Below are 27,269 nucleotides of genomic sequence, written 5' to 3'. Positions count from 1 at the left end.
TAAGCTAAAATGCTTAGATTGGAAGATGAGAACAAACTGCATAGGTCTGTATTTAGTTAGGTGAGGATAGGGTTGGCGTTGGGCGTGACTACACCAGAGTGCCTTATTAGTATAGGAAGATTAGGGAGTGTAATGCCTCTGGAGTGAGTGCTTTAGAGAAATCTACTGCCACCAACACCCAAAACAAGTGTGAGGCTATCCCAATTGAGCCACCAAAATTCCTCCCGAGAAAGAGATATGAATACCCAAGCCCAATGAGTACCAAAACCAGTTTGACACTATACCGCTAATTCCTGAGAAAGGCAAACCTAAACAGCCAAGATAGCCTTCTAGAGTGAATCCCTAAGGTTAGGACTCGTTTGATCTCGAAGGTTCCTTCTAACCTCGACGGTAGTGATGCTATCGTTGAAGGTGTTAAAGGGTGGCCCAAGCACAAAGCATGCGGCAATATCATAGGCCGAGAAAGTAGTTGATTGGAACTATTTCTAATTACTTGGTAATTGAAAATAAAAATGCCCTTTTCTTGTTAGTTACTTTGTCTTTTACTTTGCTTTGTTTTTCTCGTTTCATTTGTTTACTCTACTTTCCCCTCTTCCTGCCCCACTTCTTATGTATTGATTCATGCAAATGCTAAGGTTCTCTTCTAGTATCTTTCACAGCTTATCATGGTTATTTCCCACCATAAACTTTGTTAATCCCTCATATGCCATCAAATATGTCAATGACACATGGGTCCCAAATCCACATGTCAGTGTCACATTCAGTTTTCTTTTTCAAAATTGCACTTGGCACGTGAGGAATTTAACTCAATCATTAATGTCTCGGCGGCCTACCTTAATCAGCCCTCCCTATTATTACTGAAAGAAGGTATACTTCAAACTAGAGTCAAAACTTAAGCTATGATGAAAAACTGGCGCAAGCAATGGAAAATCTATCTCAATTCTAACACTCTTTGTCCTGTTTGAAATGATGAAATTTCCCTCTTACATGAAATCGGCTCTGTTTCAAACATGTCCTTACCGCAAAAGAAGATATCGCATTCCAGTGGATGCAAGAGTTCTGCAATTCTGCAAATGCCAGTTTCCTGCTCATGGTAAGCAAATGTAATCAAGCAACTGATTTGAACACGCAGATAGTTCAGATGCCCTGTGAACCCAGCACGCGGCCCGCTTCTGCAAGGTTCCGTCCCGATCGCGATCCAACAAGGCAACCACGCGTCGCGACTGCCACAGCGACCCGGTCGCTGTCCCTGCTTTTGCCCTTCACGCACACACACGCGGCCACGCGCCACATAATCACGACCCCCATAAAGGCAACCCAGCCGCTAGTCCACCCGACCACCTTGCGCCTCCGCTCCGTTTCGAACCCCCCCCGTCACCGCCCTGTCCCCCAGCAAAACTCTAGGTCTCCGCCATGAAGGGCAAGGCCGACGCCTCCACGAAGGGCGAGAGCAGGTAGGATCTCCGTGCCTTGCGCTGGTCCTGTGGCGGTAGGATCGAGGGTCTCCTTACGATGGCTGAACGGTGGTCTTGTTTGCGTCTGTGTGTGGTTGTTGTGGTTGCAGACTCAAGGCCGCCGGCGGCGCCGGCAAGCGGAAGAAGGCCGCCGCGAGCGGCAAGCCCAAGCGCCCGCCCTCCGCCTTCTTCGTCTTCATGTGAGCTCTCGCTCCTTTGGCGAGTCATTGCTCCCCCAGATCTCCAGATCTGTTCTCTGATTTTATTTTTTTTTTTGTGTGCATTTCTCCCCTTTTTTAGTGCGTTTTGGCGTCTGTTTTTCTGCAGGTCTGAATTCAGACAGGAGTACCAGGCGCAGCACCCAGACAACAAGAGCGTCGCCGCCGTGAGTCACATTGCACACTGTTCCCTTCTCTTCTTTTTTTTTCTTTTTTTCTTTTTTGCTGGGCACTTGCAGATGTCTTATTTGTTCGTGTCGGTCCATTAGGTGAGCAAGGCAGCAGGCGGAAAGTGGCGCGCTATGTCTGAGGAAGTGAGTAAATTTCTGGAATGCTCGAATTCGATTTTGTTTATATTTAGATCTCCCTGAATCTGCATATTCGTTGTAGAGTTTTTTAACATTACAGGCTTAAACTGTCATACACATGTCCGTTTAACTTAGTTTAAGAGGTCAAGTTATACCTGAAGAGTCAGATTAAAAACACATCTCTAACTGTTAAAGCTTGCAACACCATATCTCGGAAAGCACACATACACATGGCTTATATGATAGTGACTAACGAGTATGTTGTTCTGTTTCTGGAATAATAAATAATTAGGAGAAGGCACCATACCAGGAGAAAGCTGGGCAGAAGAAGCAGGACTATGAGAAGAGTAAGGCCGACTTCAATAAGAAGGTAATCTTGGAACTGTGGTGCATGCGCAATTATAAACTTCCTTTTTCCTTATGCCTGATTTGAGTTTTCTATTTCCCTTAGGAGAGTACAAGCTCAAAGAAGGCTAAGACTCAGGATGACGAGGGTGAAGGCTCTGACAAGTCAAAGTCTGAGATCGACGACGATGATGAGGAGGTATAGAAATTTAAGCATTTTTGTGGTTGATGTATGCTTTGAATGCCTATGAGATTCAACTGTTAGCGTTGCTAATGAATAATCGTCATTTTTATCTACTCTTTGCAGGAAAACGAGGAAGATGAGTAAATAGTGTTTCCATGGTTATGAGATAGCAAATTGGGTGTTAGGTCCCTGATTAGCTTACTGGTTTGCTATTTTAAGTTGTTGGGAATAGGTGTGTACGAAGGGGATCTATTGTTATGTTTCATGAGGTTGTTAGTTTAGTGCATTAGCAAAGAAAAAGCCGAATGCTGCTAGCTGCTCTGTTGCTTTTCTTTTGCTAACCACTTGTGTTACAACCTGTTGGACCTGTTTCGATCGCTAATACAATGACTAGTCAGCTATTAGCTTTGAGTTAATTGCATTTTACATTTGATGTGATGCACTTCTTGGCACATTCTATGTGCACTGCATATGGGTTTAGTGCAACGTGGTTGAGGTGATCAGGTCCACGCATACGGTGAAGATCTGTTTGTAACTCAGTTGATTTCTGTGAGTTTGCCTGCCTCTAGTCTGTTGATGTTTGCTGGAGCGACTTTGCCGCTGCAGGATGGAAATTTCGTAGCCGTTGTTTGAAATTACTGAGCTTACATGTTACTCTTCTGCATGAACTGCCGGAAGTCGGTCAACTGTTGCACAGATGCATCAACTGGTCACCATCTCTGATAAACAATGGAGTCCAGACTGGGCCTGTTGCAACAGTTTTGGTACTCGATAACATCTTGTTTGCAGGGCCGTTTATTTCCCACCTCGCTGGGGTTCATTCACACACACACACACACACACACACACACACACACACACACACACATCTACCTATCTATCTATCCAGAAAATGTATAGCGTTGTTATATACTGGTGTTTTTTAATCGACCGACGTAGTGCAGGCCATTTGATCGGCCTATTTTGTAATAGTCTGACGATCACATTCTGGAGCTCAATGAGGCTATTACCGTATCAGTACGCGACTTCTGAAGGTCTGTTTGTGCATAGAGCAAAACCGCATCCAGTGCCAAATGCTGGCCTCGCTGGAGGCACAAGAACGTGCCGAGGGGTTCTATGTTGATGCTGAGTTTAGCTCTGTAAACGTGCAGTCCGATGCGGCAATCGCTGTGCAGAGCTAAGCAAATGAACAAAGAGGGAAGCAAGGGAGGACCGCGACCTTATTGGGGCTACTGACTGCCGGCGGCAAGAGTTCTCGATGTCAAGAGTTCGGAGCACAGGCAGCAAGTGCTGTGCAGTCCTGTTTTTGTTTTTGCTGTGCACCGGCCACTGAGCTTTGCCGGCGTCTTGTAACATTTGCCACACAGGGCTTGATTGTATGTCGAATCATGTACGTGCATCTATCTCTTCTGAATGAACTTCTCCATGTTTCTTTTTTTTACTTACAAGGTTGTTAAAGCGCAATCGAAAGACATAAAAGGTTCAGACAGGATGAAAACAGTCACGTATGGCATTGGCATAAAAGGGCCACATGACAAGTTTTGAAGCGTTTGTCGGGGCGATGGGCTGACGGCTGCTGTTACGTAAAGAACATGGCGGCAAACGAGGTGAGCGCAGTTGCGGCGGCACCCCTCAAGAACTTGAAAGCTCGAAGGGCCTAAGGATTAGGAAAGCCATGGTAGAGACGAAAAGAGATGATTAGGAATATGAAAATTGAAAATCGTAATAAAACGTCCTGCTTCCGTAGCATAGTGGTATTGCGTTCGCTTCGTAAGCGAAAGGTCGCGAGTTCGATCCTCGCCGGGAGCTCTCATTTTTAACTGGTTGCTTATATTTTTTTGAAACCGCAAATCTCTAATTATTTTGTTTCGAAGGTAATCGCCGCAGTTCTTGTCTAATTATTTTGTTTCAAAGGTAATCACCGCAGTTCTTGACCATCTGGTGATAGAATTTGATCAGTGATGTCATCATGTGCACCATCCTTAACCAACACTCCCGGAATTTGGTACATTACGCCGAGAGCGATCGAGTACTCTGCTAGTACTACCTTACCAACATATATGTGGCCCGACCGGCTAGCAATAGCATCCAAACGACCACCAATTGCTAGCAGGTAAACAACTCCTACAAATCTTAATGGTAACCTGGCGTCCGAGTCAAGAAGGCGAACTTGGTTCCTACTACTCGTCCCCATAAAAGAATGCCATCTTATGGGGGATAACTACTGGCTAACGAACGCATGTTCCTCATGCGATTGCATCAACGTTGCTCTCCGATGCGTCACCGTCAGTCCGTCGCGCTAGAGCTGGCTAACTTTTTCCAACCAAAGTGCTGCCAAGATCTGCCTAATTGCATCTTCTGTCTGCCCATGCCGTCGACTGATATTGACATCAGTACAGCCAGCGAGCCGACCTGAGAGAAGAGACCTTCACTGCACTGCACCTGATGTTCAGGACCCGGCTTAAAATCATCAGCGTGCTAGCCACGAGGAACAGAGCCAGCTTGTTCTTTGGTTCCTTCTGAATTCTGTTGATCTCATCTTTGAGCAACTTGCGAGCAGAGTGAGAAGGTGCAGTAGAAGGGAAATGAGCTGAGTGAGAGATATTTCTGGTTTCTCGGTGATCTGAAACTTTCAGCATACGGTTGCAGTAAGATGGTACTGCGCTAATAGTTCAGGACTGTATAATATTATAACGCAAACTATTCCCAGGAAAAGTTGAAGCTTACAGCAAATGGGTCGTAGCGGCGGATTGCATGAGAGCGAGACATGTCCTGTCGTATGCTGAAAGCTTCAAACCTGTGCACTCAAGTTGTGCAAACCAATTTCTCCACCTATATCACTTGAATATCCAATTTGGATCAAACGACTTGGTGGTAACATAAGCGCATCACGTTGTTTGGTCGAGAGGTGGAGACACTGGTTATCAAAAGGCAGGTGTACTGACCATCATATGCGTCCCCTGCATATCAACTAAGGAATAAACATGGAGTAAAATTTATTTGTAAATGACTAATATAAATAAACATGGCTGCATAACAGAGAAACTGCAAAATGATTATATATCGGTAACAAGGAGTAAAATTTATTTGTAAATGACATTGCAAATCTACAGTGATTAAAGAGGAACAAAGTTCTGAAGTTTAGAACTTTTCTGTTCAAAATGGGAAAAACCGTCACACTCTCCCAGTTGCAAAAAGCAGTTCAATTTAGTGAGCCCGCGATGTAAAGAAAAGCATGGATAAGAAACTGTCCAATTTTAGCGAAACATCAATGCAACAAATGTAAAGAACTGTGTGACTACTCTCAGTGGTGAATCAGCAGAGCATATCAATGATCGAGCGCTTACAACTTCACAAAAACAAACATACTAAATACAAGAATTTAAGTAGGGACATGGCAATCACTGGGTCTCTCTTGGTGCGCGACTGACTACTCCTTTTTTATGTGAGGATAGAAGCTTGAATTATTTCCGAAAAAGCACAACTTGAAAGGACAACAAAATTTCCGAAAAAGCCGGGGGAAGTCACAAGTAAAAAACGAAAGAAAATGCCAGCCTTGCGAAGTCTGTACGGTTTCACACGAGGCCACGCGGCCACCAGGCCCGTGAAAACGCTACTGCTTCACGACTTTTTTTATTTTTATTTTTTATTAAAAATTTAAATAAATAGATTTTCCATACGAGAAATTACAAAACTAGGTAACCTAACCACCCCTTAAAAAGGCGGCAGCCCTAACCGCCTCATTAGAGGGCGGCAAGGGGGCTAACCGCCCTCTACGGGTCTTTTTTTTTTCCTAAAAATATAATTTTTTTTGTGTAATTCAAGAAATAAAAAAGGCTTTAAGAAAATTTGGAATTTAAATTTGGAGTAGGTTATGTAATAGTCGGAGAATAAAAAATCAGTAATTAGCACTCGCGGCATTTTACGTGGGTATGGGGTGCGAACGACGACAAACATAGTATTAAACATATGGTGAAAACATTACAATAGACTGTAACCGCGATGACACGACGAGAAAACAAAGGTGGCATATACGGTTCGCACTAAGACCTACTTATTAGTGCGCTGATCCTAATCATAACATGTCTTAGGGAGGAAAAGTATGTCGGGTTACATTAGATACTCTCTACTGAGTGCATCTAGGATACTTTCCCTTTCGGAGGGCATCGGAACCTGCCGCCTTAGCACGGCGGGCTCTCTCCCGCTTTCTTTCCCTCTCAGCTCACGTAAGGAGGTTCGGCTATTTATAGTTAAGGGAGGCAGGAGCATTGGATTCGTTCTTGAAGAGAGGAGTGAGTGCAGGGGCGCAGCTGGTGGTAGAAGCATGACCCAGATGATTTGCGTGATGCATATGGGCCTTCTTATTGGCCTTCTCCATATACTCACATAGCATCCGTCCGTAAAGTATACAATTGTCCTCCATTACAATCTTAGCAGCTGCATACCGATCAATAAAGTACTTACAAGTCCCATGCAAAATGCCTTCTACAATTTCAGCTAGTGGCAGGAACCTCATTCCTCGCATGACCCAGTTATAAACCTCTGCAAGATTTATAGTCATTACTCCATACCTTGCACTACCACTGTCGTATAACAGAGCCCATTTTTCATTTAGCTCATTACGTATCCACTGTGAGAAGCTCCTAATAGATGAGCCTGATTTCCTTACTATCTGCGGAGTATCGGTTGGAAGAGGTCCGAGAGCTATTGGTTCATCACCGTTAGGTGCAGCCTTCGCAGTTTGTTTTAGAGTTAGTTCATCAAGTCTTGCCCATAGCGCATTGAACTTCCGTTGCTGGTTTTGACTGCACAACTTTTTGAAAAGCTTCATCAACTCTTTATTTTTAAACTGTCTATAGAAGTTCACACCCATATGGCGCATGCACCACCTGCTTTTGAGGTCGGGCCACTGTGCTACTACACCTCGTCGAACACTATCATGTTGCATATCCAGCAAAGCCTGCAACAATCCTGCATGTCTATTATGAATGAGACACATCTGGTCGGTCAAGAACAATTGCATGTTTGACTCGCTCTAGAAACCAATACCAGCTATCCCCGTTCTCACTCTTCACGAAAGCAAACCCTAGTGGCAGGACTTGGTTGTTACCGTCGACCTCAATTACAGACAATATCTGCCATTTGTACTTCACAGTTAGGAATATTTCATGTAGGCATATGATGGGTCGGCAATATCGAAATGCTTTGATAGTTGCGGCGAATGCAAAGAAAGCACGCTGCAACACTCTTTTCCCACTGTACTTCACATCAGTAGAGGGGTAATGCTTGATATCACAGTAGCTGTCTGGGTTCCTTCCGCAAATTGTGGCTAATTGACGAGGTAGATTGTGATATGAATCTTCATATGTTCCGAACCTCATCTCAATAGACTTTTGTTTCGCCCTCCATACCTTCGCATAGTTTATTGTGTACTGGAACCTTTGCTCAATAGCATGTGTTATTGATCGTGGCTCATACCTTAGGTTGTCTACAATCTCCCCGTGCATAACATTTGCAATGAAGGCAGATGATAGGTTTCGGTGGACGAATTCTATTTCTTCAATGTGACAATTATGTTCCTTAACTATTGAGCACTGTCAGTAGTCTACCCATTTCCCTCTGAATGAGTGCACCCGTCAAGGACACTGTAGCACCAAACACTTCACATCGTACTCCCTTTTACTGGATTTAACGACCTTGAATTGCCTACGAAGAGACAACGACCATAATTTTACTGCATCAATAACTGCCTCCTTTGTAGGGTACATAGCACCATGTGACACCTCATTCTCATGGTACTGCCACGGTGTCCGGTCAGCCTCGCTAACCACAGCTTCGAAAATTCATGATCTCTCCACTCTGCAGGAACTGGAGCATTACCCCCCTCGTCAGATGAATCCCCATCGGTAAGGCCTTCCTCCAACTCCATATCTTCAATGATGCTAGGAATGTGCTCCCATTCATCAGCTACACCCATCGGTTGCAGCTCTGGAATATCACCAACATCCTCCCTGGACCCGACATTAGCCGCCTCTGATTCATCTTCCACTGCCTCACTTGGTCTTGCTACTGCTTCCGCAGAGTTCACCTCAGTTTGATCTTTCAGGTACGCTTCAGCTAACAAAACCAGTGGCAGGCCACGTTCACAACATATATCTATATACTGCCTCCAAGTTGATATGGCTTCGATGGGAACAAGCTCACCAAAGTATCCATGACTAGCACGACTGATGACAGCTTTCAACTTCAGCTCATGTTGCTGCGGATCCAGTTGAAAAAACCGCATGAGCCATTTGCACACACCCGCAATGGTCCTATCATTAGCTTTACTAAGACTTTTCATGACATGACGAAATCCAAACGGATCTACACCATTAGGACCGTACCTAATTTCACCCTCACCATAATATATCTGAAAAATTAATTTATTTGTCATCCCTGAAAACACCTGCAAATATAACCAATGTTAAGACCAACAAACTATATTTCTAATTATCGGATAAAATAATTTACCGACACCGATTCATACATAACAATAGGTTTTCAATACTAGTCCTAACCAAACTAACCTATAAATATCACTTTATACAATCTATATTTACTACCTATTTGTACCATGTGCAAATTAAACGCTACCATTTTCTAAATGCTACATCCTAGATTCGCAAATTATCATATAGTGCTACCTCCTATGTCGCACATTACAACCCTAATATAGTAAAAATAATATAGTAAAAATAATATTCTATATTTCACTGCTATTGTACAATTTTCTAAGTAAATTTGATAATTTTCTAAACCCCAGGTCATACATGTTTAAAACTTATGTCATATACTACTACTGCACTAATTAACAACAATATAAGGAAAAAAAAAACTTACCCGAAAATAATCTTCAAATCCACGACTCAAATGCAGCAGAGCTTCGCCGGGCTCTCTTCCTCCCCTCTCCTCTCCTCTCTTCTCCTCCCTCTTCTCAACTTTTTATTTTTTTTGAATAAAATGATATTTTGGGCTAATTTTAACCCCTTTTATAGAAGAGACCAAATGAGTGGGGGAGCCAAGCGGCGCGGGCGGGAAGACCCTTTACTGCTTCCTGAGAGGGCGATAAGGACCCCTACCCGCCTCCTCAAGGGGCGGTAAGAGAGGTGGCACGGGTGGGCAGGCTGTACCCGCCCTCTGAGGGGGCGGTTAGGCCTCCCGCTTTCTCAGGGGCGGTTAGGTGTTACCCAACTGCTCCCTGAGAGGGTTGCAGGCGCCTAGTTTTGCAATTTCTACTACGGAAAATCTATTTATTTAAATTTTTAATAAAAAATATAAAAATAAAAAAACTCACTGCTTCACACAAGCGCAGTAATCCTCCCGCCCATCTCCTCTCCACGTGGGCCCCCGGGACGCAGGAAGTCCAACAAGCCCATGGACCAGGTCCATGATGTTTTCTCCCCCAAATGGCACGCCCCCACTCTACAAAAGAGGCCACGCGTACGATTTCCCACAAGCGCAGTAATCCTCCCGCCCATCTCCTCTTCGCACCGGAAGCCATTCGCTCCTCCTCGATTTCCCCCGTCGCGAGGTCGCTGGATTTCTCGTTGTACACGGCGGCTGGAGAAGAGGAGGAGGAGGAGAAGTATCATCGGAACGGCGTGCCTGTGCTGTGTCTGCGGTATCTATTTTGGTCGTTGAATTCGATTCGGGGCGGTCGCGATGGGGTTGGGGATGGGGAATAGCGAGGCGAGTTCTTCGTCGTCGCGGCTGGACCCCGCGCCGCTGCTGCCGCACCACGGTAGAGAGAGCGGCGAGGTGGGCCTGTCGTCGCAGCCCAAGACGTTCGCGAACGTCTTCATCGCGGTGGTCGGCGCCGGCGTGCTGGGCCTGCCGTACACCTTCTCGCACACGGGGTGGGCGGCGGGGTCGCTGCTGGTTCTTTCAGTCGCCGCGCTCACCTTCTACTGCATGATGCTGCTCGTCGCGTGCCGCCGCCGCCTCGCCGACGAGCACGCTAAGATCTCCTCGTTCGGGGACCTCGGGGACGCCATCTTCGGTGCGCAAGGCCGGTTCGCCGTGGACTCGATGCTGGTACTCAGCCAGGCCAGCTTCTGCATCGGATACCTCATCTTCATCTCGAACACCATGGCGCACCTCTACCCGATCTTCGCGCCGTCCTCATCCGCCCTCCTCTCCCCCAAGGCGCTCTTCATCTGGGCCATGCTGCCGTTCCAGCTCGGGCTCAACTCCATCAAGACGCTCACGCTTCTCGCGCCGCTTAGCATCTTCGCCGACGTCGTCGACCTCGGCGCCATGGGGGTCGTCCTTGGCCAGGACGTTGCCACCTGGCTCGCCAAGTCCCCGCCCGTGGTGGCCTTCGGCGGCCCGGGCGCGCTCCTCTACGGGCTCGGCGTCTCCGTGTTCGCCTTCGAGGGCATCGGCATGGTGCTGCCGCTGGAGGCGGAGGCCGCGAACAAGAAAAAGTTCGGCGCCACGCTCGGCCTATCCATGGCGTTCATTGCCGTCATGTACGGTCTGTTCGGCGTGATGGGGTACGTCGCGTTCGGCGACGCCACGCGGGACATCATCACCACCAACCTCGGCGCTGGGTGGCTGTCGGCCGCCGTGCAGCTGGGGCTGTGCATCAACCTGTTCTTCACCATGCCGGTGATGATGAACCCGGTGTACGAGGTCAGCGAGCGCCTGCTCCACGGGAAGCGCTACTGCTGGTGGCTCCGGTGGCTGCTCGTCATCGCCGTCGGGCTCGCCGCCATGTACGTCCCCAACTTCACCGACTTCCTGGCGCTCGTCGGTAGCAGCGTCTGCGTCCTCCTCGGGTTCGTGCTGCCGGCCTCGTTCCACCTCAAGATGTTCGGCGCCGAGATGGGCTGGCCCGGGGTGCTCTCCGATGTCCTGCTGATCGTGCTCGGCCTCACGCTCGCCGTCTTCGGAACGTACACATCACTGCTGCAAATCTTCCACTCGTCCAGCGTTTGATCTCTCCATCTTTTCCTATGCGCCCAGGATTAATTCGCTCGGCGCATAAGTTCCAGTTCCAGGTACTCTGGTCCCGCTCCTGTGTACAGAGAAGTTTACCAGAAGAGGAACGGATCCCCTTTTCAGCTATTTGTTGATTTGGGTGTGGATTCTGGGCTGATCGTCGCATTCTTCCAGAGCAGATTACAATTCAGATGGTATGTGTGTGGGGCTTGTATAGCACGGGAAAATCTGTATGCTTTTGCTACAACAGATTTTCACTGTTCCCGGTAGCAATCTACTATGTATGTGTCCTAGATGTTCCTCCTGCAATGCACGACGGATTCGATGAAAGGACAAAATTTTCAGTTCATGAGCTTCTTTATCGTTGAGTGCCTGTGGGTTGGTTGCAGTGCTGATGTCGTCCTGTTAATTGGCCGGCAAGGCAATTGTGATGAGTTCGAGCTCTATGAGTAGTCGTCACTCGTTAAAGTATACTCTTTTAAGTTTCAGTCTTGCTAATTGTCAAACCAATCTTGCCACGCAATCGGGACGATCTGTATTACTACTTTGTCAAAGTGTTGTCCTTAAGTTATAGTCTTGTCAATTGGCAGGCCAATCTGGCCAAGCAATTCAGGACGAGTTGTATTACTAGTATGTTGTCAAAGTACACTTTACGTATCAGTCTGTTGTCTGTTCGAAGCAACCAACCAACCATGTAAGAGAATCCCGTGTCCCGAAGAGAACAATTTGGTTTCGACTTGCCTGTCCGTTTCACTCCCAAAGTTGAGAGAAGTATTCTGACACTAGATCGATATGATTCAGCAATTCAGATACAAGCAGACCGTGCTAGCTCCTGCCAAAGTACTCCCATCTTATTACACGGAACATTTTTCAGAGTTACAAATACACGAAGTTTCGTTGCAATGCTTCCCTTCTCTCACCTGACAAGCAAGCATAAAGAAACGTAGCCTGGAGTAAAAAGCGTAATGGAACTCTCCCCCAGGTGATGAATGGGTCCTGCCCCATTAGCTGAAAGATCTGTTCTTATCTGTCTTCTGTGTTCCCTATCACTTCTCTATCGTTTCTTCTCCCTTTCTTCTCTACAAGCCATTTAACCATACATCATAGCGCAAGGCTCCAACCTGCTACTGTCATCGGATAAGGGCTGTAGACGTTCAGTCCATTGAAACGGCTCTTGAGGATTCGAGGCGCCGCGTTTTTTTTATATCATTTCGTCATTTGCTCCGCCTAAAATATTCAGCACTCGAGCAGCAGTCCGTGACTCCGTGACTTCATTTCTCTTTCAGAGTGGGCTCGTCTGGCCCTTTCGCATGACGAGTTGATGACCCATTGCAGTCTTTCAGATGTAGATGCCACACGGCGTTCAGGATCAGGCCAACATTATATATTGCTATCATAGATGACTGTGTTCCGGTGGCTCTTATCGCTTGGTACGCGGCTACTCGCTTTCCTTTTCCTTTTTCTTTTTAGGAGATTTTATTTTTGAGAGGAGGCAACTCGCTTTTCAGTGATTGTGACTTTCCGGAACGGCTTCAGCTTGACCCGGCCCAGCTAGCTCAGGCCCAATCACTTTCTCGTCTCAGCTCAACCCAATCTAACAAGCCCAGCTCATATTATCCGGGCCACTCGGTTTAGTTCAGTTCCTTTAAGAAAAAACCTGGATTTTATAGTCTATAATAGTATAAAAAACACGAGTTATTTTATTTCCTCCGCCCGCTCTTTTAGTATACACGTTAATTTGCACCTGATTGATTCTATCCAATAGCCTAGATCGATTTGGATGATCCTTCCCCTCCCCACCTAGGCCCCTCCACCTTATTTATGGAGAAAATTGATTCTTTGCTTAATTAATTCTCTAAGGAAATAATTAATTTGCAAATCTAGCCACGCAATTTGTGCCGAGCAATTTTGCTAGTGTGAACTAATCCCACTTTCCCCGAGTCAACTTATGAATCTAATCCCACTTTCCCCAAGTCAACTTATGAATCGAACCGCGTCAATCAGTTTTTTTTTTAGAGAAACCGCGTCAATCAGATTGTCTTACTGCTTCCAAAATAGGCATTGGCTCCTGCTGTTTCCGGTGAATTTCCGGAAAGATACGCTAGGAGGGAGTGTGCCTTTTGGCTCAGCAGATCTGCACAGCTAATGCTTCCACACGACACATGTCCAGCAGATAATGCCGCACAGATCATCCCATTACCGGAGCAAAAGTTGGAAACTTGTCCAGCCAGCCCACCATTTGGCTGTTTCCAATAGATGCGTCAGCCTTCCAGCGTCACACTCCAGCAAGTAGCGCGCAAAAATACGCGCGACGAGCGTGCGACAGCGGCAAAATCCTCGCCGGGGACGCAGCGGCCCAGTGCTGCAAGACGTGACCCGAAACGAGGCCGCGGCGGGATCGCGAGGATATTCCGCTCCCTAGCGGCAGGGGACTGAGGTGATAAGCACCGAGGATCACTGAGCGATGGACTCGTGATACGCCGATCGGTTGGCAGGCGCCGATAAACGAGGCAGGTCAGTTGATCCTTATCCTATCACCTGCCGCGCGCCGCCCGCGCTTGGTGACATGGCTGAGGTGATGGAGGACAGGGGCGACCAGTGGTCGCTGCTCCCGCCGGAGCTCCTGCACCTCATCTACCGGAAGCTGCCGGACACAGGCGACTTCCTCCGGTTCCGCGCGGTCTGCAAGGCGTGGCGCGATGGCGCGCCGGTGTCCGACCAGCCGCCGCAGCTCCCTTGGATCCTCGAGCACCGCGGGACCGGGCTCCAGGCGAGGCAGCAGCTCCGCTTCTACTCCCACAGCTCTGGCAGGATGTACAGCGTCCGCGCGGGCGGGCGCTCCTGGCTCCTCGCGAGCGGCGCGTGCCAGGGCCATGCCGTCGCCACCGTCGACCTCTCCAGGACGGTGATGTACAACCCCTTCACCGGCGAGGGCCGGGCGCTCCCGCCGGCGCCGTACAAGCCGTGGCACGATGGCGTCTTCCACGTGGTGGACGACGGCGAGGCTGGATGCCTGGTGGTGAACACCTCCGCGAAGACGCGGCGCTTCGCGTACTGCCGCCCCGGGGTGGACGCGGGGTGGAACGTATTCGACGGGCGCGAGGACATGCGCCACAGCGCGTACCACGGCGGGAGGTTCTTCGTCAACACGGCCGCCGGGGAGACGTTGGCCATCGAGGCCGCCACATGCGCCGTCGAGGCCGTGGTGCCGCCGCCGCCCGGGGAGAACTTCGCCACCGCACGGGGCGACTTCCTGGTGGGGTCGCGCGGGAAGCTTCTCAGGGCCGTCCAGCACCCACGCGACGGGAACCAGGCCGCGTCGGCAGCGGACTACTACGTCAACATGTACCAGCTGGACGTGCGCGGCGGCGGGAAGGCAGCGTGGAGTAAGGTGGAGACCATCGGGGACGCCGTGCTCTTCTTCGACGACCACGGCCACGGGTTCTCGCTGGAGCCCAACGACGCGGCGGGGCTGAGGCGGGACTGCGTCTATTTCGTGCACGAGAAGCGGACGTGGGTGGAGTTCTGTGAGTACCGATTCCTGTGCCGGTACAGTATGAAGGACGGAAGGGTTGACAAGACCGTGCAGCTGGCCGACACGTTCGGGAACACCTGGGTTGTCCCTAGCTTGTGAAGCTCGGGTAGGCGGCGTTGGTTTCTGCGGTGGTCAGATTATTGAGTTTGTCGTAGCTAGCTGCTTAGGATGATTAGCCTGAAAAACAAGGACAGGCCTTGGATCTTCTGTACGAGTCATGTCGGTAACGTTATACTAAATGTGCATGCCTTTTAATTTAGAATAGAGCGGATTTGCGCGATGATTCGATGTTACACCTGATTTTAAAAAAACCAAAACATATAAGAGATTTTATACGAATGTCAGAATCATGATCATGTTGAAATCATTACAATATTATTACATAATAATAGATTTTATTACCAAAGTACTCGTAGATCTTAAAAAAAAACACTAGGATAAACCTCTAGCGATAGCGGGTCTTTCATCAACCACTGTCGGAGGATTAACTCCTGTCGCAGGGATCCTGAGAGATCCCTTTTTAAAGATTCGACCGGGGGATGATCCTGAATAAGTTCGTCGGAGAAATAAATGGAAGTGGAAGTAAATGCAACGGCCGGTGGTGGGGGATGATCGATCTAGTGCAAAGGGAAGTAAAATGCACCGGAGTTTAGACAGGTTCGGGCCGCACGGGGGGCGTAATACCTTACTCCTGTATGGATGCACTAACTTACCCTGAGGGGGATCCCTCAGGGATATATCTGGTTACAAGAATATAGTGTCTAACTAAGAGCTTGAGGCTCCTTGTTCTTCGGCAGGAGCTCTACTCAGGCTTGCTTGCGATGTTTTTGTCTGAGTGTAGCACGGTCGACTGCTTGGGCTTGTCTTTTTTCCAATTGTTCTATCCTTCAATGTTTCAATGTCTTCTTCTCTCTGTATGCCGATCCTTTTATGCACTCGCCGGTCACAACATACCCCGAACGGGAAAGAAGGGGCACAAGTTCCAAGACGCCACGACTGAGAAAGACGTCATCATTTCCTCTGGGCGAAGTGACAGGGGCGGTGGAAAAACGCGGCGCGCGTCCGGTCACTCGTCATTGTGGACGCCCTGGCGACGGGCGCCGTTGAGAGGGCCCACCGGGCAGCCACAGAGGCACCCGGCGCGCCCGCCCTGTCTTGTTCCTCTGCCACGGCAGGGTGGCAGGCGAAACGCCTTGATCCTGGCAACGTTATCCCGAGATACACCGGATGATACGGGACGGGACCCGTGCAATTAATGGCCCCACGCCTCTCCGCCAAAGCATGGCAGGGACTGACACTGCGGCGGGAGCAGTTGGGGATGTCAGGCCGCGCACGCCCATTAAATACGGTCTCGGACCTCTGACTGGTTGACACCTCATCGGCGGGCCCCTCGGGGGCCCTTCTGGGTCGTCGGGGCACCGAGTGCTCGGGGGTACTGTTTACCTCCCCGAGCACTCTCTCCCGAGCACTCTCGCACGAACCTTCGGGGAACCGAGTGCTCGTGGGTTGCCACGTGCAACCCCGAGCACTCTCTCTCGAGCACTTTTGCACTGACCCTCGGGGAACCGGGCGCTCGGGGGCTGCCGCACGCAGCCCCCTGAGCGCTCTCTCCCGGAACTTAGCTCTTCTGATCGTCGGGGGACTAGGGTGCTCGGGGGCGACCTGGCACCTCCCCGAGCACTTTCTTCCCAGTACTTGGACTCTGCGGGTCATCGGGGAACTGGGGTGCTCGGGGACCAGAGGCTGTGGCCCCGAGCACCTTCTTCCGGAACTTAGATTTTTCTCATCCCGCAGGAGAGACCTCGTGTGATGGTGACACGTGGCGGACGGCTGGCCTAGCCTCGGGACTCAGGGACCCCCGGTTCCTGATACACCGACAACCACATACGCTGTCTGGAGGAGCATAAGTCTCGAACAGGATCCCCGGGTCGAAGTCTTCCTTCTGAAATTCCACTTCATCACTAGGATCTAAATAACAATTAGTCACAACATGGGAAAGGAAAAGAAAAAGGATGAGTACACAAAGTACTCAGTAAGTGTAATAAAGCATGATATGAGATTTTAAGATAAGGAATGCTTAACTCTAGTTTACTGCAACTATACCATTTTAATTTAGGGCTCAAGAAGATATAACAGTCTCATTTACTATGTGTGATGACATGCTTTAAAAGATATAGCTCATCAGATTCCATCCGACTATCAAACTCATCAGGTATTCCATATCTAGCTACCAACTCTTCACTTCACTACCGCCTGACTACCAAAACAAACCATCAAATATTCTCACTAATCATGAAGAAGTCCAAGCCACTCTTGACCGTGAGCATGGCTAATTAACTGTTTTATTTCTCTGCAGAGATTATATAATTTTACACACGAGTCATTATTCTCCTGTTACTTCACACTTTTAGGGTGTAGAGCTGGGATCTCACTACAAAGCCTTTACAAAGCACCTCCTAATCTTGATATAACCACTAAGGTTTCACCGTTAACAGGGATTCCATCCATTGCATATGTCCCCTCTTGTGTCACTCAATAGCTAGTTGGTGTGTACAAAGTTAGACGGACCATTAATTATTTAGCCAGATTGTACCCATATTAGCCTCGTGGTTGTACTGTTGAGCTGAGTTACGTGCTTCACAAACCGTCTTTAGGATTTAAAACAGGTACTCGCACATTACCCAATGCGCACATAATAGCCATACCAACCAAACCAATATGTCTAGATCCCTATGATCCATGTTGCTACAAAAGATTACCCAATCCGTTTCATGTTGCATAGACTATTAATCAGGTTATTAAGTAAAACACCCATATCCATGACAGCAGAGCTAAGTAAGTCTACCCTTGACATATCGACTCCAACACAAGTGGTAAGGATAACTGGGAAAGTACTACTAAACCCTAAACATGGGATTCATATTAACAAGCATGCAATTGAAAAAATAAATGACACACTTTCCTACAATAAGATCAAAGTGGTCAAGGACACTTGCCTCCAACAGCAGGTTGCTCACAAATGTTGAAGGTCTGCTCTTGCAAGCTCACACACTACTTGTCTCTTATTGCATTCACGAACACCGGAAACAAGCAAGTACAAATATCTAATAATAGTACATCAAACTATATCAAAAGGCTAAGACAATCTTACTAACAAAAAGTACACATCACTACGATCGCATGAGCGCAAGAATCGTCTAAAATAGAGCTATAACAGAAAAATTGTAAGGCTTTTTAAGCTACAAGGGTCTTTCTGTAAAAGAACATGGACCATTTGGTAAAAACACAAAGGTCTAGGGGCTTATTTATAAATTTTTAGGCACTTATATGTAAAAGGTAAAAGTTTAGGGGCTTCTTTGTAAAAATATAAAAGTTCTGGGGCCTATATGTAAATAAATAAAACTACAAGGGTCTAAATGCAAAATATCAACTAATTAGGGAATTTATGTAAAAATAACAAAGTTTAGGGACTAATTTGTAATAAAATAGTAAGTCTCGGAGTGTAAATGTAAATATAGAAAAAATCTAAGGGCTTTAATGTAAAAAACAATAGTTGGCATGGTCTTTCTGTGAAAATAGAAAAGCCTAGGGATCAAAATGCAAAATTACCTAATTCAAAGAATTAACCAATAAATTTTAATTATAAAACCCTAATTATTACGTAACGTTGACGTCACTAGATGACAAGGCTTAGGTGCGTTAACTAGACGCCACATAGGATGAAGATGCACACGTGGCATGCTAATGTGGACGTGTTGAGTTATCAAAAGGGTATTTAAATCTAACGTGTTGAAAATTGATCGAACATACGAGATAATTTCATGTGAAAAGGGTATCTAGGATCTAATCTGCATCGAACAAAATAGATCGGATAGTGGAGGAGGGGTGCTACCTCAGCTCAGGAGCAGATCGATGGTGAGGCTTCCACGATAGAGGATGGTCGGACGAGGGCGGAGATGTCACTGGTGTGCTCGGTTGACAACGGCGAACGACAGAGGGAGACGAGTAGAGGCAAGTGACTCCGTTTGAGAGCTCAAGCGACGTCGGGGAAGACTGTGGTGGCTTGACGATAGCGGTGACCTTCAGGGACAGTTCGACGTTAGCTAGAGCTCCATATGGTGGAGGTTCAGCGATGGCGAGTGACGGATGACAACCAGATGTAGAGGGCGAGCGCGGGTGTGAGCTCGAACGGCATCGGGAGAGGCTGGAGCGGCTCGACGACGATGGTGGACTTCAGCAATGGTGTGATGGCATCGCTGGAGCAATTGGGTGGTGGATTCATGATGAGAAGGTGGGGTTCAAGCACGGTGGAGCAAAGAGGGGCTCAGGGAGGGGTCAGGGCAGGATTTATAGTCGCAGGGGAGCGAGCAGTTGTCGAGACGGGGGGATTGCGCACGCCAAAATGTGGGGGCATCGTGGCGGCTGTTTTGACGGAGTGGGTGGGGTGAGGGCAGGAGGTTAGGGATGACAGGCGGGGCTCGCACGTCAGAGAGAGGGAGGGAGGGGATTGTGGGTCGGTCGGCCCCGGAAAGAAAGGCATCACATTTGATTGGTGCAAGGTTGTCAAATTAAGCAGGTTGTAGCACAAATTTGTTCCTGCTTATCGAGAGTTCTTGGTTTTCGCCTTTGGTGCAAACATGCCTGTGCTTATGCAAGATTGGAAAAATGATGCTTGTGCTTATGCAGAAAATCAAAATCTCTATCATATATCGGATGGCTTTTTCCTAGAGTTCCCCTTACGTCGTCACTCGGCTTGTGCACTTACGATGTGTTCAATTTGAGGAACATGATGATCATCCTATGAATTTTGGTGAGATGGTATCATTCCTCAAGCTAATATTAGATATGTGCTTATACGAAATAACATGATGATAGAACAACCCATCTCATTCCTCAAACCAAATAAAAAAATTAGGTTCGGATGATCCATCACCAACCTACTCCTCAAACCAAACTAGCCATTACTGAGGTGTTGGTGGTACAACGAGAAATACCATAATTTTCTTTGCCTGTGTTGCCCCCCTCCCACCTTACTGATCTCAAAACATGAAGGCATGTTGGAACAAAGGGAAAAGAAGAAGAATTTCAGAGGATTTGAATCCTATAGAAAATTATTCAATAAACCCTTTTGGAACAAAATATTGAGCTCCTACCAAACATGTGAGATTCATGTGGGATAGCTTGTTCCATAAGAACTTTGGAGGAGTTCTAGCAATAGTTTCAACCTCATGGAGCGTTTGTTTTTGTGTCGGCCTCTCTCCTCGAATTTCTGTGTTATTCATGCACTCCACTCAACCAACCATTCATGCGGTTTTCATGTGTTTTGCAACCCTAGAGACTTATTGCGCCTTTTCCTATTCCAGTGTTTTTTGGTCATTCCTACATTACAAAGTGACTCCAAAAGATTTCGCATGTCTCGTGGAGTTCCTAAAGTGACACATTAGGCTCATCAAGTACCATATCAAAAGGATGTTTTGGAGCAACAGAAAACCAAGCACCATACTTATTTTGATATTGTAACTGCAAATGCTTTCACGTGTTTTCAAGCAGTAACTTTAACTGCAAATTGGACCAGTGCAGTGTTAACCTATCAAGTTGTCAGTATTAGCTAGAACACATCTCACATCAAGTTACATGTGAATTATTCATATCCGTGTTGATGTAGAGGGTGCAAATGCATCAGTGTGTTTCTCCTTTAACTTGAAACTTGGTTCATGCACGTATCAACCTTTAAAAAAAAATAGCTAGAAAAGTATCACAATGCAATGTCACCCTAAGTCTCTGGGTGATATGGAAAGTGTAAACGCCTTGGCAAGTATTGAAAGTTCATTTAGCTCCAGGATGGGTTCATGAACATATCAACCTAATGCATTGGTATTAACTTGAAACATGTCACACCGAATTACCTAAGCATCATTCATGGCCATGTTGATGTGAAAAGTACGAAAGCCTTAAGGCTTTTCTAAATAGTTTCTTTAGCACCAGCGTTGGTTCATGTACATATCAACTGAATGAGTTGTTGGTATTAGCTAGAAACATATCACTCTAAATTCAAAGAGTACCATTCGTGCTTGTGTTGATTTAGAAGGTATAAACGCTTTAGCGTGTTCAGAAACATGTCTGTTAGCGTCATTCTAGGTTCATGCATATATCAACCTAATGAGTTGTCAATTACCTAGAAAGTGTCACGCTAAAGTCGCATGAACATTATTCACGCTCATGTTGGTGTGGAAAGTATAAATTCTTTGGCATGTTTTGACACAGTTTCTTTAGGGTGTGTTTGGTTTACAGATGGATTTCGTAGAGCTGCAACGTATAGTCTAGTTGAGCGGAGTCATATTTGTTGAAAAGAAAATTATTTGGTTGGTTGTATCTGTCTGGACAGATTGAGTCGGGTTTCTGTTTGGTTGCTCGAATCTGAGATTGTATGAGCGGATGCAAGAGTTAATATTGTGATTGATTGCTCACATGAGATGATTTTATGATATTGACAAGTGGGCTCACCTGCATGAGTAGATGTAGGAGTATGCATACGTCAAGTCAGACTGAAGGTGTATATTTGCATCTGTTAGGTCACGCTGGAATAGTGGATACGGACAAGTTTCTCACTGAGATTATATCAGGACCAGCTGAAGCAAATTCAGGCCACCAAATACACCGTTAGTGCCAGATTGGGTTTATGCACATATCAACCAAATGAGTTGTCGGCATTAGCTCAAAATGTATCATGCCAAATTTTCACAGCACCATTCATGCTCATATTAATTTGGAAAGTATAGACGCTTTGGCGTGTTTTGAAACATGTCCTTTAGCATCAGATTCACATATGTCCATATTAGCTAGAAACATGTTGCGCCACAATCACATGAGCATCATTCAAGGCAATGTTGATTTGGAAAGTAGGAACATCGTCTAGGCGTATTTCAAAATAGTTTCTTTAATATCAGGCTAAGTTCATGCAACCTTATGAGTTGTCAGTATTAGCTATAAATACGTCATACTAATGTCACATGAGCATCATCGGTTCTCGTGTGTTGATGTGTAAAGTATGAACACTTTGGCGTGTTCGAAATAAGTCCTTTAGGCCTTCCACAGTGTAGTTGATGTTTGAAAATTTATCTCTCTGCCACATCACTTGGAAGCAAAATTTGTCTTTTGGTTGCAGTGTGTGGCATTGATGTCTACTGCAGCGTGGGACTCATGAGCAATTAAAAAGGAGCCCGCTATCGACCTGACGTTGTTCCGGATGGCGCCACGTCGGCCCCTCCTCCACTGTGGGCACATCCTGCTATGCTTGCATGCAACAAAATGATTTTTTGTTAAGTTGGCACTGGCGCTCCTAGTTGCACCGCTCCAGCCTTTTTGGTTCAGATATCATAGCTTGCAGTGTGAAGAGCGATGCTCGAATTCTCACTCTCCTCTTCAAGCATCACTCTAAGCTAACATTGTGGAGGGCCTTAGTGTCAGACTGGGTTCATGCACATATCAACTGAATGAGTGTAGATATTAACTAGATATGCATCGCTTAAAGCCAGATGAGCATCATTCAAGCTCAGAATGGATTCATGCTTTGGCATGCTTCGGAACAATTTCTTTAGCGTCAGAATGGATTCATGCACGTATCAACCTAATGAGTTGTTGATATTAAACGGCCATGCCAAGTTACCTAGGCATAATTCATGATCATGTTGGAAAGCACAAACGCCAGGGATAGTTTGAAATAGTCCCTTTAGCGCCAAATGAGGTCCACACACATATGACATATGACCCCCCAACGACTTATCGGTACTAACTATGACCGTGTCATGCCAAGTTACCTAAGCACATTCATGCTCGCATTGATGTGGAAAATGTCAATTCCTTGGCTTGTTTCAAGATAGTCTATTTAGCGCTAAACTGGTTCATGAACATATCAACCTTAACGACCTGTCGATGCTAGGAAGGTGTCACTCCAAGACTCCAAGAGTCCAAGTTAGATGAGGATCATTCCTGCTCAGGTTGATGTGAAAAGTTGAAAATTTTCGTGTTGCTATAGGAAGAATTGCAAGTACGCATTGAGGTGTTTGTGTTGTAGGCTTGTAGCACTAAAACATCATGATAGATTTTCTTTTGGCATCTGCATCGGAGCAATCCGATTCCGAGCAAAGAAAAAAGAAAAGATGGCAAGCTGGAAAAAGAAAAGAAGGTGAGCTCTCCCACTGCCGTCATTTGACCCAGCTCGACGCGATCACTCTAACGCGGGTGCTCATGGGGTTTTTGTCCAAGTAGTTGTAGTGTCCAAGATTAGTTTAGGTTAGGTTAAAATATATATACGTATAAGTTTAGTGATACTACGTGTTTTCGTACATTAGAGGTCATATGTGTATAAAAAATTATCTAGTACGAGATATAATAAACTAAGACCTGTAAAACTTGTCCAATAATGCTCTGGTCGAGGCTAGTCAAATCTGGCCTGGAGAAAAGCCACGATTATAGACTACTTTAGGTCAGGGGTGGAGACAGGGTAGAGATGCAAAATTTTGAGTGTGCTGTTAATCGTCGGGTCTACTCGGCCGCCGGCTCGCTGGCCAAGGTTCTTTCGCATCGCCACTCATCGGCGTAAGCGGCGCCGGTGATGCCCCCGCTCGGCCTTTGCCAGCCGGTTAGACTTGTGCCAGTGCTTGCTCTCTCGCCGGCCTGCTGGGGGCCGTGCTTTCGCATCTTGTAGGCCTACCACGAAACACTCGTTAGTTACCGAATCCCAGCTGCATCTAAACATTTCTGATTGTTGTAGCACAGGTAAGCATGCCCAGCAGCTTCCGTAACGAGCACATCGGCACCTTGTGGAATCAGGATTGCCCAAACAGACTCGTGCCTGGCAAGCGTAGACGTTTCCACGAGGATCACAACGCCACGGGCCTGAAGCGACCCAATCCGGCGCTGCCAGCCCATCCGAGGCAAACCATCCACATCCACCGCGCCGAACGCTGATGGCACGCGTGGTCACAGCCTCACAGGTGCCGGACGGCGCGTGAGGCAGGAAAGGATTGGAACGGTGCACCGAACTCAAAAGCGCACGGCACCGCTCCGCACAGCCACGGGAGCCCGCTCCCCCGCCGGCGGCGCAGCGTGCGCCACGTCCGCCCTTGCAAATCCCAAATCGCCCATAAGAATGGGGAAAACGAATGAGTATCCCCGTCGCGCAAACGCCGCAGCCTAGAAAACGCCCGATTCAGATCGCGATCGCCATGGCCGCCACGGGCTGGTCGGACCTCCCTTCGGAGCTCCTCACCGACATCGCCGGCGGGCTAAGCGAGCTCGCCGACATCGCGCGCTTCCGCTCCGTCTGCTCCTCTTGGCGCGCCGCGGCGGCTGACGCCGCGGCCGTGCCCCCGCCGCAGTCGCCGTGGCTCGTCCTCCCGTCCTCCCCGTCCAGGCTCTTCTTCTGCCCCCGGGAGGACCGCATCTACCCGGAACTCCGGCTGCCTCCCCCGGCCGCGGAGGCCCACCACCGACGCCGACGCCGCCTCTACGCGTCCCCGCATGGGTGGACCCTCGCCATCGACCCAACCGATCTCTCGGCCTCCCTCGTCCATCCCTTCACCGGTGCGACCCGCCCCCTCCCGCCTCTCCCCGCCTTCTTCGCGGAGACCGACGACCTGGCATGGGACTGGTCCCCGCATGGCGTCATGGCGTCCTGCGGCGAGGGCCTCCTCTTCTGCGCCTCCGACCCGACCGCCGCCTCCTGGGCCACGATCCCCGCCCTGGCTGACTGCAACGCGAGCAGCATCAACTACGTCGGGGGCGAGTTCTTCGTCTTCGAGGAGGACGTCTGCCGTACCACCATCGTCGATGCCGTCACCCTCGCCGTCGCGGCTGTCATCCCGGCGCCCGCCGTCGAGCTCCCCTCCGAGGCGCGCATCGCGGTAGCCGGCGACGAGCTTTTCCTCCTCGTCAAGTCCAAGTGGATGTACCTCTTCGGCGACGACGTTGATTTCTCCAAGGCCTTCCGCGTCAATCACCGCAGCGTCGATCCGGTCTGGCAGGAGCTCGCCGGCATCGGCGACCGCGCTCTGTTTGTGGATTCCCTCCACGGATTCGCGGTTCCGACCGCGGGGTTTGGCAATCTTGAGAGCAACACCATCTACTCGGTGAGCAGCAAGGAGGCGAATAACAGGCGTCCAACCACGGTGAATTATAGCGTGTCGGCGTTTAGTTTGGAGAACCGTAGCTCCAAGAAACTTGCGTGCCGGCTGAACGGCCGGGAGATGGCTATACGCGGTGAGTCGCCATCGTGGATCATACCGAGCTTGAATGAAGGCTGAGGTTTCTGCGGACTTGGAGATCGCCGTTATTGGGCAATGGTGTTGATATCTGGCTCTAGGTAAATTCACCTGTATCCTTGCAGTTGCATAAGTTCTTTGAAGATCAAACCAGCAATAATCCCCTTATATATATGTTCATTCTTGTAAATTCTGTCGCTTAGATTAAGGTTCTCTTGGTCAACCACGCAGTCCATTATATGAGTTATATTTGTTTGTAAACTTTCGTCAAATTCAGTGTCTACTGTTAATGTTCAAGTTGAATAAAGGTTTGTGATGTCAAGGATGAGCGTGTTGAGTTTTGTATGTAAGTTCAAATATACTATGGTTATATCTAGTATTGAGTGAACTAATTGGTGATGTTCTAGCGAACATACATCCAGCTCCATAATTGGATTTTTGAATGTTATTTGCTCTGATCAAATTTGTTATCGAACCTAACCGAGTCTTTCTCTCTCGTCGTCTACAAATGAAATTTTCTGTCTTACCAGGCATAGCTCTGTATGCATAACCGAGTATCGATGCCTGGCAAAATTTGTAGAAAGCGCAGTAGTGTTGGGCGTGCATTGGGGACCTCGGGGTAACCGGGTAATCTAATCTAGGAGGGTGGACAAGGATGGGATAAAGAAAAGGATGATGCATGAGCGGCAGGGAATGGAATGGTAGTTAATAGGATTGCTTGTGTGTGATACCGAAGCACCAAATTCTTCGATTCTTCTTATTTATCACCTCCTCGAGAGCTATAGAGAAGAATCACCACCGATTATAAATAAGTTTGACCCAACGATGGTAGAAGCAGCTGGAGGCCATTTTGAAGTAACCCTGCTGGAACTAGAGACGTTCATTTATTTTATTATGTATTTGCTTCTGGTACAAAATCAGGTTTGTTTTACCTCGATTTTGCAATTTTTTTTATCAATAAAGTGTTTACTGTCTTTTGGATAATGGAATAAAACATATATTAGCTTCTGCATCTAGGAATGGATGTCGGAGTCCGAGAAGCGTTTACTACTATTAAGCAACAAGAAGTTGACGGCGACTACATCTGGATTCTGAAGTCTCCGGGGGCACTCCAGAACATCTAGTATCTTAGTTGGTAGAAATAATATGATCTAAGTCTGACAACTTTTATACAGTTGCTACATATCTGTTTGGGAGGGGTGTCTCTCGAACAAACACCTCTTAAACATGTATATATATCAATTATCAATCAATGAAAGAGAGAGTTCGAATGATTGTCTACTCTACAATCGATTCTAAACACGTTATCAGCACGCTTTCATCACTGAGCGATCAAGAACAGAAGATTGAAGAAGCACTGAGGCATGAAGGCCTCCTTCACAAGGTGAACAATGGCAAGAGTGGATTTATCTTCAATTGCCACTATTCTTCTTCATGTCCTGTGCGAGGATTGTCGTCGCCGTGGTCCTCGCCTTGGTGGTGGCCGGCGTAGCCAACACGCTCCTCTGGATTGCGACCACCATGGCCACCGCTCTACTCGCTGTGGTCCGTGCCCGTCACGTCATCCTCCAGTTGACGAGCATCGTGTCGGCCCGAGCCACCCACCTCCGACCATGACCCCGACCGATGTAGGCGATCTCGCTCCTCCTGGCACCCTCGGTTTTTGTCCGATCCACAGCCTTGCGCCGTTCGCGTACACGCCGATGCCCCGCTCGGTTTCCCCATCGCCAATGAAGGTTGATATCCAAGTCGACGTCGAGCCGACGCTCCCTTCACCGACTCCAGCGTCAACGACGCCTGGACCGAGTCACCCTGGCCACATCGCATCCACCGCGGTGTATTGCATTAGTAGCGGCACACCCGTTCCAGAGCAATTCCCGCCGGTGACACGCCACTTCACGGCCACTCCCTCAGTTAACTCCGGAGGCACAATGGCGGCTCGCCATGGGTTTCCCCCTACTTCGTTGCCACGGTTCCA

General features: G+C 47.8%; 4 protein-coding genes and 1 non-coding gene across 6 annotated transcripts; all 5 read left to right on the top strand.

The window, feature by feature from the left end:
- The first annotated feature begins 1,293 nt into the window (after window positions 1-1,293).
- On the top strand, window positions 1,294-2,913 carry LOC133921572 (DNA-binding protein MNB1B-like). The gene is made up of 7 exons (XM_062366511.1): window positions 1,294-1,454; window positions 1,565-1,654; window positions 1,782-1,839; window positions 1,942-1,986; window positions 2,273-2,350; window positions 2,432-2,524; window positions 2,633-2,913. Exons 1-7 carry the CDS (start codon window positions 1,414-1,416, stop codon window positions 2,651-2,653), a joined length of 426 nt encoding a protein of 141 aa, XP_062222495.1. The 5' UTR covers window positions 1,294-1,413; the 3' UTR covers window positions 2,654-2,913.
- Window positions 2,914-4,246: 1,333 nt separating this feature from the next.
- On the top strand, window positions 4,247-4,318 carry TRNAT-CGU (transfer RNA threonine (anticodon CGU)). The gene has a single exon. It is a non-coding gene; the product is annotated as a tRNA-Thr (tRNA).
- Window positions 4,319-9,961: 5,643 nt separating this feature from the next.
- On the top strand, window positions 9,962-11,843 carry LOC133921570 (amino acid transporter AVT3B-like). The gene has a single exon (XM_062366509.1). The coding sequence runs from the start codon at window positions 10,214-10,216 to the stop codon at window positions 11,489-11,491; it is 1,278 nt and encodes a 425-aa protein (XP_062222493.1). The 5' UTR covers window positions 9,962-10,213; the 3' UTR covers window positions 11,492-11,843.
- A 1,334-nt stretch (window positions 11,844-13,177) lies between these two features.
- Window positions 13,178-15,291, top strand: LOC133921571 (uncharacterized). The gene has a single exon (XM_062366510.1). It carries the CDS (start codon window positions 14,061-14,063, stop codon window positions 15,126-15,128), a length of 1,068 nt encoding a protein of 355 aa, XP_062222494.1. The 5' UTR covers window positions 13,178-14,060; the 3' UTR covers window positions 15,129-15,291.
- Window positions 15,292-24,037: 8,746 nt separating this feature from the next.
- On the top strand, window positions 24,038-26,565 carry LOC133921569 (uncharacterized). Of its 2 annotated transcripts, none has more exons than XM_062366508.1 (2): window positions 24,038-25,392; window positions 26,309-26,565. In XM_062366508.1, the coding sequence occupies exon 1, from the start codon at window positions 24,194-24,196 to the stop codon at window positions 25,331-25,333; it is 1,140 nt and encodes a 379-aa protein (XP_062222492.1). In that variant the 5' UTR covers window positions 24,038-24,193; the 3' UTR covers window positions 25,334-25,392; window positions 26,309-26,565. The 2 variants fall into 2 exon arrangements, with proteins under 2 accessions (XP_062222492.1, XP_062222491.1); XM_062366507.1 differs by having other exon boundaries at window positions 26,296-26,565.
- The last annotated feature ends 704 nt before the right edge of the window (window positions 26,566-27,269 follow it).

Source organism: Phragmites australis, chromosome 6 (genome assembly GCF_958298935.1).
Source record: "Phragmites australis chromosome 6, lpPhrAust1.1, whole genome shotgun sequence".
Classification (NCBI taxonomy): domain Eukaryota; kingdom Viridiplantae; phylum Streptophyta; class Magnoliopsida; order Poales; family Poaceae; genus Phragmites; species Phragmites australis.
This window is presented reverse-complemented; position numbering and strand designations above follow the sequence as displayed.

What these genes read in the sequence shown, in the direction of transcription:
- LOC133921572 (XM_062366511.1), top strand. Translation starts at nt 1,414, where the DNA reads ATGAAGGGCAAGGCCGACGCCTCCACGAAGGGCGAGAGCAG. An exon ending in TCCACGAAGGGCGAGAGCAG is followed by an intron (nt 1,455 to 1,564) that starts GTAGGATCTCCG and finishes TTGTGGTTGCAG; the next exon opens with ACTCAAGGCCGCCGGCGGCG. An exon ending in ACAACAAGAGCGTCGCCGCC is followed by an intron (nt 1,840 to 1,941) that starts GTGAGTCACATT and finishes TCGGTCCATTAG; the next exon opens with GTGAGCAAGGCAGCAGGCGG.
- LOC133921570 (XM_062366509.1), top strand. Translation starts at nt 10,214, where the DNA reads ATGGGGTTGGGGATGGGGAATAGCGAGGCGAGTTCTTCGTCGTCGCGG.
- LOC133921571 (XM_062366510.1), top strand. Translation starts at nt 14,061, where the DNA reads ATGGCTGAGGTGATGGAGGACAGGGGCGACCAGTGGTCGCTGCTCCCG.
- LOC133921569 (XM_062366508.1), top strand. Translation starts at nt 24,194, where the DNA reads ATGAGTATCCCCGTCGCGCAAACGCCGCAGCCTAGAAAACGCCCGATT.